General features: G+C 46.8%; 2 protein-coding genes across 8 annotated transcripts in view; both read left to right on the top strand.

The window, feature by feature from the left end:
- The window catches only part of LOC102932988 (neural-cadherin), a 92,464-nt gene extending 84,325 nt beyond the window's left edge, over positions 1-8,139 (top strand). Inside the window, exons 30-33 of the mRNA XM_037892274.2 lie at positions 398-578; positions 1,485-1,738; positions 4,216-4,370; positions 6,728-8,139. Of these exons, the coding sequence (XP_037748202.2) occupies positions 398-578; positions 1,485-1,738; positions 4,216-4,370; positions 6,728-7,129 (992 nt within the window). The 3' untranslated portion in view covers positions 7,130-8,139. The remainder of the gene's footprint in view (positions 1-397; positions 579-1,484; positions 1,739-4,215; positions 4,371-6,727) is intronic.
- Positions 8,140-14,227: 6,088 nt separating this feature from the next.
- INTS8 (integrator complex subunit 8) overlaps positions 14,228-14,696 on the top strand; it is a 72,047-nt gene continuing 71,578 nt past the window's right edge. For 5 of the 7 annotated variants that reach the window (XR_006288430.1, XR_006288429.1, XM_037892269.2 and 2 more), the window contains exon 1: positions 14,242-14,575. Coding sequence is in view for 4 of the 7 variants with exons in the window: in XM_037892269.2 (XP_037748197.1) it covers positions 14,446-14,575 (130 nt within the window). In the remaining 3 variants the exon portion in view is untranslated. Of the gene's footprint in view, positions 14,576-14,696 lie in introns of all 7 variants that reach the window. The other 2 variants (XM_037892267.2, XM_037892271.2) reach the window with 2 other exon arrangements.

Below are 14,696 nucleotides of genomic sequence, written 5' to 3'. Positions count from 1 at the left end.
TTTGGGCAAAGTAGAAAGCAGTTACTTGCATCTGGGTTCCTCTCATGCTCCCTACTCAGCCTGCAGCAGGGTGGGTGAGGGGAGCCCCAGTCAAACCACCTACTTCACAGCTTCAACTCTGTTGAGCTCTGCTGAAGGAGTGCTATAATGCTGTGCAGGGCCAGCCAGCAAGAACCCAGGCACGCATGTCAGAAGGCATCTTGACCACTAGTAAAATAGTGTTTGCGTTACTTAACTCTTATCCTGCGATTAGACTATTTTGCATGCAAACAGTGATCGTTTTGGTAATGAAACAAGTCCTCAAAGATGTTTAGAGAACTTTACAATGCAGTGTGCTTTGAGAGGATTTGTGAGGAACACTGTATGTTTCTGTCTTTGTGCTTTTCTGCTCATGTAGGTTGCATGTGTGATGTCCAGCTGAACGGTCAGCCTCTTCTTGGGGATGGCAAAAGCACAGAGTTCAGCTTCATTTTGAAGCAGCAAGGCGTCACCATTGGCTGTCATTCCAGTGCTTGCCGCAGTCAGCCCTGTCATAGTCCTTTCCATTGTGTAGACTTGTGGAGAAGGCATGAATGCAGGTACACTTAGCTTTTGTTTTTCCTGTGCGAGTGGGACATGATCATCTGCGACCCTCTCTCTTTCTACTTAAGTCCCTGCAGATTGCCGCTATCCAATCCACTTCTATAGGGAAAGCTCCGGGGTTGTCTCCCATATACTTACCTGGGAACCGCATGGCAAGGAGTCTGGCATGCTTTCTGACTCCCCAGCTTTCCATGAGGAGGATTTGTGTTCTTATAGGAGTTTTTACCCCTCCATTATCTTTCCAATTTCATGTTGGAAGATGAGGAATACAGGGGCACCAAGCCTGTTCCATGCTGCTGGCAGATTAAGTCCCCAAAGGGACCAGTCCCAGGATGGGGATGAGGATCATCCTTCCAAAATGTTCAAATAACCAGTCAAAGCCTGTGTGCAAAACTGCCACAAACTTGCTCATCCTCTTTCTCTGGATGTCAATGGGGGCTACCAGATTCTCCCTCTGGTTCCAAATGTGTGTGGAGGGAAAGAACCTTTCCTGCTTCTCCAGCTAGGGTTGGTCATGTTTTGAAACAGACTGTTCCCCTCCTTTGGGGAAGAAGTAGAGCTTTTTGAGGAATCTGGGGTATCTTTTGTGTATTTTCTTGTTCTCTGGGCATTGTGGCAATGCTACAGGCAGGAGTTATGAAGCAAAGTAGGGGGACACCTGGAGTTTCTGTTTACATGGCAATACCTAGAACTTCCTTTCAGTTCACAGCTATTTCATAGTAGTGATGTGGCGAGTGCTTCTTGGCTTTTATTTTCTTTAAAAGCTTTTATTATTGGTTTTAGAAACGTGTAAGTATCAAACTGGAATTACTGAACAATTGTCATTGCACAGCGTTTGCAAAGAAGCATGCTCTTCCTGTCAGCACCATCACCCAAAATAATCTGTTGGTTTCATCATTCAGGTGCCCAACTGGCAAAGTAGAAGTGACGGATAATCTCACAGGGCTTAAACGCTGCACTTCTACACGCTGTGGACTCTGGAACTGTAGGAATGGGGGTACCTGTGTAGCACATTCCCAAGACAAATTTGTCTGCCAGTGTCCTGATGGCTATAAAGGAAAGTGGTGTGAAATCAGCCAGGTGAAAGCAGGAAAACCAGCTGGACTCAGCTCTGGCTCCATCTTGGCAATCAGCATGTGCCTCCTTGTCTTTCTAGGTAGGAAAGCAAATACTTTTAATTTATTCTCACACTGTGTGCTACAGCATTGAAACAAGGACACTGCCACTTATGAGAGAGAGCCTTTTACTTCTGGCTATGAGTCACCAGTTCAACTTCAGCTTAGGATAGTAACAGCTGAAAGTCATTATCACATAATTGCAGTTCACTGGCTTCAGGACTGGTTCAAGTAAAACTACATTCCCCCTCCATTCACTTCCACCCCCCTCTAAAGCTTCCCCAGGTGCACAAAGCTGGAAGGCCCAAGACTGCATGTGCACCTGTTTTCACCTCCAAGCCTCAACTGCCCCAAATTCTCATGTTGTTGTCGTCACATTATTGGTATTCCAGCAGCACCTACAATGTGGTAGGCACTGTTCACATTCATAGGAAGGCACAGACCCTTCCCTAAAGAGCTTACAATGTAAGCAGTCAAGCAACATACAAGGGGTGGGTCAGAAAGAGAGGCAATCAATATAAAAGTTGTATATATTTTATATATACTTTCAGTACAGATTAGTTGATCTTTGATTATATTATATATACATGGCTATATTGTCAACCTATCCAATATTAGCCAGGGCTTGGCGGGAAATGGTTTTCCTGTCCTATGAAAAATGTTGAAATTGAAAATATTTTCCTGTTCCACACTGAGGCAAAACTGAGGCCTTTTGACATTTGGGGGGGCAGGGGAGGAAGGAGACCCCCACGAAACCCAGAAGAGCTAATAGCCCTCTGGTTAGGACACTGATTGGGGATGTGGGAAACCCAGGTTTCTTCCTGATCTGATTCAAAACTGCTACCGTTTTGACAAATTGGCATTTTCTGACCCCAAAAAAGAAGTCATTGGAAAAACTCCTGACTAGCTGTAGTCCAGACTGTTGTCAAAGTGTATGCTCATTTACATTGCTGTCAATACATTGAAGTCAGTGGGGGTTGTTCAATATCTGGACCGGTGTGAATAAGCACAAAAATGTTTGGCTCCTTGTGTGCTTTTTGCAGGAGGAGTTAGGAAAATAGTGGGAGGCTCTCTTTTAAACAGGAAAAGGGGGAAGCTGTGGTCTGCCCCAGCCAGGATCGTGGGGTATGTCTACACTGTAATAACACACCTGCAGCTAGCCCATATCAGCTGACTTGGGCTCGCAGGGCTCCAGATGCAGGGCTATAAAACTGCAGTGTAGATTTTCAGACTCGGGCTGGATCCTGGGCTCTGGGACCCTACCTCCTCACAGGGTCGCAGAGCCCAGGCTCCAGCCCAAGCCTGAAGGTCTATAGCCCCGCAGCCTGAGCCCTGCAAACCCAAGTCAGCTGACATGGGCCAGGTGTCGGTGTTTTTTATTGCAGTGTAGACACATCCTGGGAGAGGCATCCTATTGCAGGCTCAAACTGTTACCCAAAAACCCTGTCAGCACAAAGCAGCTGATGTGTTACTGGAGAATAAGTCTTGAAAATAACATTTGAATTATGCCTCCTACAACTGCAGTTGGGACAGAAATGTCTGAGTAGATCCTGATTGACTTATTTGAAATGAGCTCAGATTTCGTGTATGAAGTTCTGTTTAGAGTAGTCATAGGGCCACCTCACTTTTGGTCCTCCTTGTTGGCCGTTTCTGTCTCTTCCCCCAACCCAACCCCAGTCTTTCATGTTGTACCTCATCACTCTCTGGCACCTAGTGGTTAATCCTAAATTTGCTGGTGGCTTTGGGTGGCTACCACACTTCCACGCACTATTGTCACTTCCGTGTCACTCATTTTGAAAGGGACAAGGAGAGAGTTGCATTTTTTATTTTTCCTGATTGTATCCATGGCCAAAGGTTAAAGTTCTAGGATCTGGGCTCTTATGCAGTGCTGCACCCCTACAAGTACTTCCTTCAGATAACATGTCCCTTCTCCTTGTTTCTGGTTCGAGTTCAGGCATAAACTGATGCTCTAATGGCATTTCTTTTAAAGAGGATTCAGCGATAACCATGGTGTTTAGGACTATGAAAAGTGCTACAAAAACTAAATTTTATTATAAACTGATTGCTTAGCTTCTCTCTCCTAATAAAATTGTCAACTCCCCATATTAACAATTAAAACAGTGTACATATCTCAGAAAAGTAATGACTCAAATGATTATATTACATTTGTTATCTTCATTAAAACAGTGTTTTACTTACTTTGGGTATCTTATTTACTCAGGATTGGTGAAAGGCCAGAGAATGGCCAAAATGCCTTCTATTTAAATGTCCTAATGGATTCCTGTAGGTAAGTAAAATACCCTTTTAATGAAGTTTATGATGTAACATATAAATGATTCATTACCTTCCTCGAGAGCGTACTTATGTTTAATTGGGTATTGGGGTTTAAACAATGCATTTCTTACCTGGGAATGTGGATATTAAATACTAATTTTTCTCAGGTTGTTTTCAAATGTGATTACATTTCAAAGGAGGGTAGAGGCCACATAATAAACATATATGCATCTGTTTGTTCCAGCTCTGTTAGTCTCTTACACAGTGTGGAGTCAGTGGGGGAGATCAGGGTTTCGGAAAGGAGGAGTTTATCACATTCCTGAAGAGCATGAAAGCTGGGAGGACGTTAGAGAAAATGTCTTCAATTATAATGAGGAAGGAGGGGGAGAACATGACCAGGTATGGTACAGCATCTTCACAATATTTTAAACACACAGCAATCCAGACCCAAATGGCTCTCTCACTTTCCCGTCAAAGAAACAGTATATTGAGAAAATAAGAAAACGAAATTTCAAAAAAATGTGTGGAACTTTTCAAGAGGTATGCGCTACTAACTAAAGCACCCAGATGATCTTGCTCACATAACCCTCTTCTTCCCTGACCCCCCCCCCCACCCCATATATTTTCTCTAATGACATGTCTTATCTTAGATCTAAATCTCCTGGAGGAAGGTTGTTGTGTATTAAAGCACCTTGCACTTAGTGTAACAACTTGTGAAAAAGAAGGGAACATAAGGAAATTGTTTCTCTCACACAGATGAACACTCCCCAATAACAGCAACAGCAAGGAATTTATGTAGGCAAAAGTATCATGGGAGTAATTACTTCACTCTTACTTTGGGACTTTTCAAAATCTGTTTGCTATGACTTCTCTATGATAGTGTCTGAGAAGAATTATAACAAGTGTGCTCAGCTTGCTTTTTTCCTCTCCTTTTGCTGGACCCTATCCAGGTTACTTCATGTTTTAAAAGAGGAAAAATATTTCTTTGGCTCAAATAGATCAATTCATTCAGGTGTATAGATCAGTGGGGCATACAAGTTTCCCAAGCAGCCCTCTGTAGGCTTCTTGTGAGGTCCTGAAATTACCTTAGGGCTTGTCTGCATGGGGAATTAGCAGGGAAGATAGTGAGAAATTACTATGAGAATAATTTAAAGCCTGGAATAGCTATTCTACACTAACTCCCTACGTGGACTCACTTATTGTACATCAGTGGTTCCCAAACTTGTTCCGCCGCTTGTGCAGGGAAAGCCCCTGGCGGGCCGTGCCGGTTTGTTTACCTGCCGCGTCCGCAGATTTGGCTGATCGCGGCTCCCAGTGGCCGCGGTTCGCTGCTCCAGGCCAATGGGAGCTGCTGGAAGCGGCGCAGGCTGAGGGACATACTGGCCGCTGCTTCCAGCAGCTCCCATTGGCCTGGAGCAGCGAACCGCGGCCACTGGGAGCCGCGATCGGCCAAATCTGCGGACGTGGCAGGTAAACAAACCGGCACGGCCCGCCAGGGGCTTTCCCTGCACAAGCGGTGGAACAAGTTTGGGAACCACTGTTCTACACTAACAGCTTGTCTGCACTACTGGCCTGCTTCCACTCACTGAAAGTTCTATAGGGCGCTTTAACCTCTTGCTGTCAGAGCACTGTGGAACTTCTAGTGCAGTCACAGGTCCACACAGTCAGTTAATGCACAGCAGGCTGGTGCACTGTCGATTCACACCCCAGCTTGCCATGTGCCAAATCGCTTGCAGACAAGCCTGAATAGTGCTTTTTGTGGTTTAGGTTAATACATTTTGGAAGGTTTTGCTTAAGCTAATGCACTAAAAATAGCAGTATCACCACAGCAGCATGGGCAGCAGCTCAGACTATCCCCCAGAGTACAACCCCATTCAAGATCCTAGGTACATGCTCAGGTGGGTAGCCCAAGCCGCCACCCATGCCACCACAGCCACACTCCTATTTTTAGCTTGCTAATTTGAGCATAACTAGTGTGTGTACCTCTCTCTGAGCTAGGAATTGCATCTCCCAGCTGCAGTGTAGATGTACCGTTAGTGTGGAATAAGTGTGTCCACATGAGCGAATGTGGAATAGCTATTCTAGGCTTAATCCCTATGTAGACAAGCCCTTAAATTTGTATCTCCTTCTTCCAAGCCCTCGCTCACAGCCACCATCCTTACAAGCAGTAGAGGACCAGGTGGGGATAGTCCATCAAAACCATCCTTGTCTTGTAGGGCTTGCTGTCATGCTTGTCTCTTTTACCAACAGAAGATGGTCCAATAAAAGATATTACCTCACCCAACTTGTATCTCTCAAAATCTTTACTCTATTTGAATACTTCACTTTTGAAAAGGAAAATGGTGATTACAGGTATCCCAGATACTGGCCTGGGGTAAATATTGTCTGGGGGTTTGGAAAACTTTTAACCTTTTTCATTGTGACTTGACATGAGGTGTGCTGTGTCAAGTCTCATGAGTTGATATAATGACTTTGGAGTGGAGGTTCCATTTACAGCCATATCTGCCTTCCACTCTTCTGAATTTGCACGTAACATGGCGGATTTTTGTTTGTGGCCAAAGACTGTCAGTATTCACAGAGATTTTGTCTAATCTGAAGGTATCATCCCTTTTCAGATCCTCTCTTTTCTTCAGTCCGTGAAAACTTCCCACACTCTGCTTCATTTGTGAGTTTAAAAAAGCCCATTGCTTGCTGTTTAGGGCATTTGCTTTGTGTTGTACGTCTCTTTAATGTTTGCATTAATTAATGTGTTTCAGACTGCTTATGATATAGATGAATTAAAGAAACCCCTGCAAAGCATCCCCCAGTTCTCCTCAGAAACCACTGCTCCACCCTTCAAGACACATACTTGTCCAGAGAGAGACCCATTTACGAAACACTCACATCAAAGGGACTCAAATTCTGCAGTCACCAGTATTTCAGACTTCAAGGAATATGTGTCTCAAATAATATACGATGCAGACAATGATCTACGTAGTATTCCAGCAGACACTATTCACTTTTACTGCTTAGAGGGGCAGTATTCTCTGGCAGGGAGCCTTAGTTCCTTAGACTCCTCCAGTGTTGATGAAGATCTAAACTATGATGACCTCCATGAGTGGGGATCAAAGTTTGACAAGCTTAAAGAACTCTATGCGCTTTCAAATGAACACTTTTAAATGGAGAGATGGGAACCCAACACATTGCTGTAATATGAACTACTTAGTGTTTTGTATAAGATGCTAAACTGTTTCTAACTGGTTAAATAAATAACTTATTTATTGAGTCAGGCATTTCTTATGAATCACTCATCTTTCCCTTAAGTGACTGAATACAGAATCTTTTTGTATGTACTGTATAGATATTTAAAGTTAGAAATTTAAAGGTTTTTTTAATGTGTGAATTTTCTTGAATACTTTAAACTGTAGGACTTTCATAGCACAGGAATAGCTTTATGCAATACTTTATTTTGTGTAGGCCAAAGTGAGTTATTACAAACATCCTGTATGCAAGTACTTCAGTTATTTTCTTCTTGGTCTTAGTGTGATTCTGAACACTGGTGGGAAGATTTTTATAAAATTGCAAACATTTTGGACTGTAAAATCACAACTATAATTATAGATGTTAAATATAAAACATTTTTTAAAAATTGTTTTTGTTTTTCTTTTGTTCATAGTTGTCCGCTTCTCTTATTTCTTTTCTCTCCCCCAGCACACACACTCTTATAAACATCGTCCAGACCTTTAAGGCCTTTGGGGATGGGATCAAACAAAGTAAACACTTGGGGATAGCACAAAGAAGATCAGAACATCTTGCTGTATAGTATGTATACACTTCACTGGCTTGCAGAATAGAGTTATACATGTTACATTGTAACACGTCTTCCCTAAGTGCATGATCAACAAAGTTAGAAACAATGTACTAGGTCAGTTGTTTATTTTTCAACTTCCCCTTCCACACACACTCCCTAATTGAATGTGATAGCTAAAGTGAGCTGCTACCATAAGCCTCTGGAGAGAAGTGGTGATTTGAGCATGGGATTGGTGTCAGGAACTCCTGAGTTTTAATCCTGGCTTTGACACTAGTTCCTGCGGCAGGGGGCAAGTCACATTAAGCGATTTCTCTCTGTAAACTGGGGACCATACCCACTTCATAGGGTTGATGTGTGAGGATCAGCTAATGTATTAAATTATTTCATACTCCTTTTTAATGATTTCATTAATACCACAACACTATACATGAAGCCTGATTTTTAATCTAGCCAATTCTATGTAAATGTGATATGTAGCCATAAAATACTGCTTTAAAATTAGACCTTCCATCGCTGTGCCTGACGTTCATGCCTGATCTATGAGAAGTGGAGCTACACCGAGAATACTCTGTTTAAAATAAGGGAGGTATTGAGAAATACAGTAATTGTTCTAATACAAATATTCTGAGACACACTTCACTAAAAAAAATCTGTCAACTGAATAAAAAATGTACTTAATTAGCACAATTAAATTCTTCATATAAACCATATTTAAAATGTTGATATTTATCAGCTAGGTACTATGCAGTAGAGAAAACAGGATAGCAACTCAAACCATGACTCTTTCCTTTGTGAAGGACAGATATTGATTTGTTCATGCAAGGTCACTGATCAGGGCAACCATACAATGTATTGTCGTCATGTTTGGTATAATGAAAGTTCTTCCCTACTTACTAAAAGATAAATGTATTACCTTTTTGTAAGAAACTAGTAATTGTAATAGCTATTTTATACTCCTGGAACACACATGTATGTTGTGCTATAAATGAAAGCTACTGAACCTCAAAATGTCAGTAAGGTTATCTGCTTCTTGAGTCTTGTACTGAATACATTCAGTTACATTATACTGTAGATATTGTATATAAATTTCTATCACTCCTATCGCTCTTTTGTACTTGAAGTTCAGTAAAGATTGTCAGGCTTATCATATTGGTGCATTACGTCTTCAACAAGGAAGAGATGAATTTCAGGTGTTCAGTGTACTACTGACTCCAGGGTGTTGGAGAGTAGTCTGCATTATCTGTTCTCCATCTTATAATGCAACTAAAGTCTGCCAGTGTTTTTACTGGTTCTACACATACATGCATAGCTTAGGAAAGTTTATAGGTAGCTAGCAGTATATTTTTTTCCTAGGATCAGTGAAGGTGCAACGGAACAGTAGGGTCCACTGGAAGAGAAGGTGAAAGGGGAAAGCACTGCACTGTGCTGCTTCCTTCCATATGCTAGACGAAGGTGGGTATGGAAGGAAGAAAGGCCTTGTGTCTCATTAGTTCACATATAGCAGAGTACAGCACGTTTCTACCGCTAGCAGATAATAGTCAGCTGTCTAGCAAATAGCTGAAAATAGTGGAAATTTTTTTTTTAAACATAAGAAATTGCATACAAAATCTAATTTACAAGAGCTTAAAGTTGCAAGATCACGAAATTACAGCTCAGGCTATCTAGGAACCTTAACACTGATTCCTTGCGTGATTAATAAGAGGTCTCATTCAGTGGTGAGCTGGAGCCAGTTCGCACTGGTTCACTGGAACCGGTTGTTAAATTTAGAAGCCGGGACAACTGGTTCTAAAAGGGCTTCTAAATTTAACAACTGGCCAAAAGTGGCACCTTTGGCGCCGACTCCGTGGGTGCTCCGGGGCTGGAGCACTTATGGGGAAAATTTGGTGGGTGCAGAGCACCCACTGGCAGCTCCCCGCCCCGCCCCGTGCCTGGCCCCAGCTCGCCTCCACCTCCTCCCCTGAATGTGCCGCCCCGCTCTGCTTCTCTGCCCCCCCTCTCCCCCCAGCTTCCCGCGAATCAACTGTTCATGCGGGAAACCTGGGAGGGCTGAGAAGCAAGCGGCAGCTTCGTGCTCAGGCCCAGGGAGGCGGAGCGGAGGTGATCTGGGGCGGGGAGGGGGGGGTGAGGAGGGCCGCCCACACCGCAGCAGGTAACCCGGGGCGGGGCGTAGGGGAACCGCTCCCCGCCCCAGCTCACCTCCGCCTCCCTGGCCCTGAGTGCGAAGCCGCTGCTTGCTTCTCAGCCCTTCCAGGCTTCCCGCGCAAACAGCTGATTCGCAGGAACCCGGGGGCGGAGAAGCGGAGCGGGGTGGTGCATTCAGCGGAGAAGGCGGAGTGGAGGTGAGCTGGGGGTGGGGTGGGGAGCTGCTTTTCACCATGGGTGCTCCAGCTCTGGAGCATCCACGGAGTCAGTGCTTAAGGCGCCACTTTTGATGTGATCAGTGGGGTGAGCAGCCCCTTCACCTGTTCCCCCCCCAGCTATGCTACCCCGCCCCTAGGAGCCAGAGGGACCTGCCAGATGCTTCCTGGGAGCTGCCCCAGGTAAGCAACGCTGAAACTCCCCACCTCGTCCCCCGGCAGGTCCCTCTGGCTCTTAGGGGCAGGGTAGGCACTCACTGTGGTGGCCCACAAGACCCTCCTGCCCAGTTCTGGGGGCAGTCAGGGGACAGGGGAGGGGGTGGAGTCCCGGGGGGGGCGTCAAGGAACACGGGGGGTTGGTTGGGGCAGGAGTCCCAGGGGGCGGGGGTGGGCTACGACCCCCTCTTGGGGTGAGGAGGGAACTGGTTGTTAAGATTTTGGCAGCTCATCACTGGTCTCATTACATTTTTCCCCCCTACAGGATCCCTATTTTGCTAAATGTGAGACATCTGGGCCTGGTTTCTCAGTAGTATTATATAGCACTTTGTATGTTAGAAGCACAGCTTCAATTGACTTCAGTTGCAGGTGTTAGTACTCAACACTTGCAAATCCAGTCCCAGGGCCTCTCATTGAGCATCCAGAAAATGAATACAGTTTATGGCCATCTGTGTAAAAATTTTGGCTTAAGCAACTTGCCCAGCAGCACAGAGGAACTCTGTGGCAGGGGCAGGGATAGAATCCCACTCTCAAGAGCAACATTCAAATGTCTTAACTAGGAGACCATCTTTTCTCTTCCTGCAACCTCTCCCTCATTCACTACACACTTCCATCTTCTGCAACGAATGAAGTAGGGATCCTATAGGCAACACTCCTTCGCTGCATAACCCAAATTCATTCAACAAGCACCATTCATCCTGGACATTGAATAAGGTATCCTGAGGGAAAAAATAGTATGCGACCATGTTATTAGACTATAGAGTAATATATATGCACAAGGGCCCTAATTAAAGTTGCATGGGAAACCTTAATTCTGGCATTTCCTAATTTTTGAGCGGTTGACTTTGCAACCCTAACATTCTTTAATATAGGGGTTTTATGTATTTCTATATAAATGTCATGGGAATTTGATAAGATAGGAATTGCTCACCTCCTAGGGTTGCCAGGAGGCTGGTTTTTGACTGCCACTAAAAATCCTGTTGGCTGTAGTGCTAGTGGGTCAGGCAGGCTCCATGCCTGCCTCTGCGCGGCTCCTGAGAAATGGCTAGCATGCCCCTCTGGTGTGTAGGCAGAGAAGTGGCTGGGGGGCTCAGCGTGCTGCCCCCACCTGCAGCCATGGGCCAGGAACTGCAGCCAAGGGGAGCTGCGGGGGCATCATCTGCAGGCAGGGGAGGTGTGTAGAGCCCTCTGGCCACCCATCTGCCTAGGAGTCATAAGGACATACTACTGCTTCCCGGGAGCCGCCTAATGTCAGCATCGCCCAGAGCCTGCACCCCAAGCCCCCTCCTGTGCCCCAACCCTCTGCCCTAGCTCTGAACCTCTTCCTGCACCCCCTCCCACACCCAACCCCCTGCCCTAGCCCTGAACCCTTTCCTGCACTCTGAACCCTGTGGCCCCCAGCCCAGAAACCCCTCCTGCACCCCAAACCCCTCATCCCTGGCCCCAGACCACAGCCCTCACCCCCTCCCACACCCCAAGCGTCTGCCTGGTGCAAATGAGCAAGTGAGAGGGTGGGGGAGAGCAAGTGATGGAGGGAGGGGGTGGGGGGGCCTCAGAAAAGGGGCAGGGCAAGAGTGTTTAGTTTTCTGCAATTAGAAGTTGGCAACCCTACCTACCACTGAAAATACCTGCACTGGAATATTGCCAGGTCCTGGGAGCTAACATTTCACTCCTGGGAAAGGTTCAATAATTATTTAATGTGTTTAAAAGTGTTAAAAGGGTAAATTTTTTAGAAGAGGAAATAAGAGTAATGTACTGCTAAATTAATATAAGCAAAGGTCAAAACAGTTTCAATGCCCTTTCATTAGGGGTTTGCATGGATTTGTCTAGATCAATTTTTTAAATCAATTTAAACTGCTCCACTTGTCTGGTACAAACAAAGCCTGAGGTTATGGAATGGAAAAGTGCATTTTATTTTATAAACATCACTACTACCCATGAAAATCTTCCTTCTTTGCATCCATATTCTTGAGGTCTGACCGATGAGTGACAGGTTTTACCTTAGCATCAAGATCCGATTCATGCATTCATCTTTTGATACAGAAAGTAAAATGCTCAGATACACAATTTCACAAGCAGAAATTTTGGGCTTCTCATTATAGGAAACAAAAAGGGTGAAGCACAAACAAACATTCTTACCATGGCCTGGTGCATAAGGCACTAGACTGGCCTTTAGGAGACCAGAGTTCTGTTCTCTGCTCTGTCAGTACCCAGCTCTGTGACTTTGAGCCAGTTGTTTCACCTCCATTTCCTCTCCCACTCTTTGTCTTGGTTTATTTAAATGGCCTCCTCTGCAAAGAGCTTACAGTGCTTTAGGATGTTTAACCAGTACCTAGCCAAAAAATGGCACCCTGCTTTTAGTGGGTGCATAGTGCTAATGTACTACAAATAATAAATACGTTTGGCTTATTGCCCATATGCTTTGCTATAGTCACCCCCTGCATCCTACTGCTACCTTTCTGCCAAGCTTTCACAAAAGCAGGCCTGCCAGTAAGATGAAACAGGTGGAGAGCTGCTTGCTTACAGCTGCAATGACATTTCCATGCATCCGATGAAGTGAGCTGTAGCTCACGAAAGCTTATGCTCAAATAAATTTGTTAGTCTCTAAGGTGCCACAAGTACTCCTTTTCTTTTTGCGAATACAGACTAACACGGCTGCTACTCTGAAACATTTCCAAAGTCATTCATTAGTCAGTGCCCCAGCTCGAGGGAAAGACAGCAGGGCTGTGGCAATGTGTTCAATGGCCTTCAATCATCCTGAAACTGTCCCATAACCAAGCCATTTGCTATACTAATGCAGGTGCCCTCTCTATTTGCTGTTTCTGGTTGTTGAGCTATGGCCCTGCATTTGTTCTAAAGCAGGGATGGCCAGCCTGTGGCTCTGGAGCCACATGCGGCTCTTCAGAAGTTAATATGCAGCTCCTTGTATAGTAGGGTTACCATACGTCCATATTTTCCCTGACATGTCCAGTTTTTTAGTTAGACTCCCTACCTTGAAGAGACGAGTGGTGAGGGAGCCAGTGGGCGGGGGGAGGGGGGGGGAAGAGGAGGCAAGTGGCGAACCAGCGGGGGTTCTTGGGGCAGGCTTGGGGGTTTCTGACAGGGGAGTGAGGAGGTGAGTGGCAGGTGGGAGGAGGCGAGAGGTGGGTGGGGGACTGAGGAGGGATGCAGCAAGCCAGTGGCAGGCCAGGGGATGAAGAGGGGGTGCGGTGGCAGGGCTGAGTGGGAAGGGGGCGGGACCTGGGGTGAGTGGGGGCAGAGAGTGGGAGGAGCAGGGATGGACTGTGGGCAGGCCTGACAGCATCCCAAGGTGGAGTGTCCTCTTTTTTGAAGGGTCAGATATGGTAACCCTATTGTATACGCACCAACTCCTGGGCTGGAGCTACAGATGCCAACTTTCCAATGTGCCAGGAACTGCTCACTGCTCAGCCCCTGGTTCTGCCCCAGGCCCTGCCCCCACCTCACCCCTTTCTGCCCCCTCCCCGAGCTTGCTATGCCCTTGCTCCTCCCCCACCTCTCCAGAGCTTCCAGCACACCATGAAACAGCTGACTGGGAAGTGGGGGAAGGGCTGAGCTGCAAGGCTGCCAGTGGGTGGGAGCTGATGGGGGCTGCGGAGGTATTACTGTGGCTCTTTGGCAAAGTACATTGGTAAATGCTGGCTCCGTCTCAGGCTGAGGTTAGCCACCCCTGTTCTAAAGCTTCCCCACTCCCTCCTGCCCAAGCCCCAGGGCTAGAAAGTTACTGGTGGAAGAATGGAGAGTCTCATGTCGACTGCCGATGGATCGATCTCACAGCGTCGGTCCCCACCCTAGTGTAGACCTGCCCTGAGAGAGCTGAGGGGGCGGAGCCCCAGCTGCTCCCTGAGGGGCCAGAAATGCTGAATGGGGCGGAGCCTCCCCCGCGAGGAGCCTCAGCGGCGGCCATCTTGGTACGTCGGTCTCCTTCGGCTGGGGGCGGGGCAACCAGTGCGGGGTTCGGAACCTGAGGGGTGGGGCCGGGGGTCGCTGAGGCCAAAGGGGAGGCCGCGATCAGGCGGGGGGGCTGCGAGGCGAGTTCAGCTCCCCCCGCGGGTCTCACCGCGCCGCCGCGGGGCAGAGCCCAGCTAGCACCATGAGCGCCGAAGCCGCTGACCGGGAAGCGGCCACTTCTAGCCGGCCTTGCACTCCGCCGCAAACCTCCTGGTTCGAGTTCCTGCTGGAGGAGGCGCTGCTGGAGGCGCATCTGCAGAAGCCCTGCCCTGGTTAGTACCGGCGGGGCCAGCGGGTGCTGCGGGGCCGGTTGCCGGCCTGGGGAGGGGGGGCGGTCTGTGCCTTGGGAGCCGCTGCCGGCGGGGCTTGCTCTGCGTCTCACATGAAGTGACG

The sequence above is a fragment of the Chelonia mydas genome, chromosome 2, assembly GCF_015237465.2.
Source record: "Chelonia mydas isolate rCheMyd1 chromosome 2, rCheMyd1.pri.v2, whole genome shotgun sequence".
NCBI classification, from domain to species: Eukaryota; Metazoa; Chordata; order Testudines; family Cheloniidae; genus Chelonia; species Chelonia mydas.
This window is presented reverse-complemented; position numbering and strand designations above follow the sequence as displayed.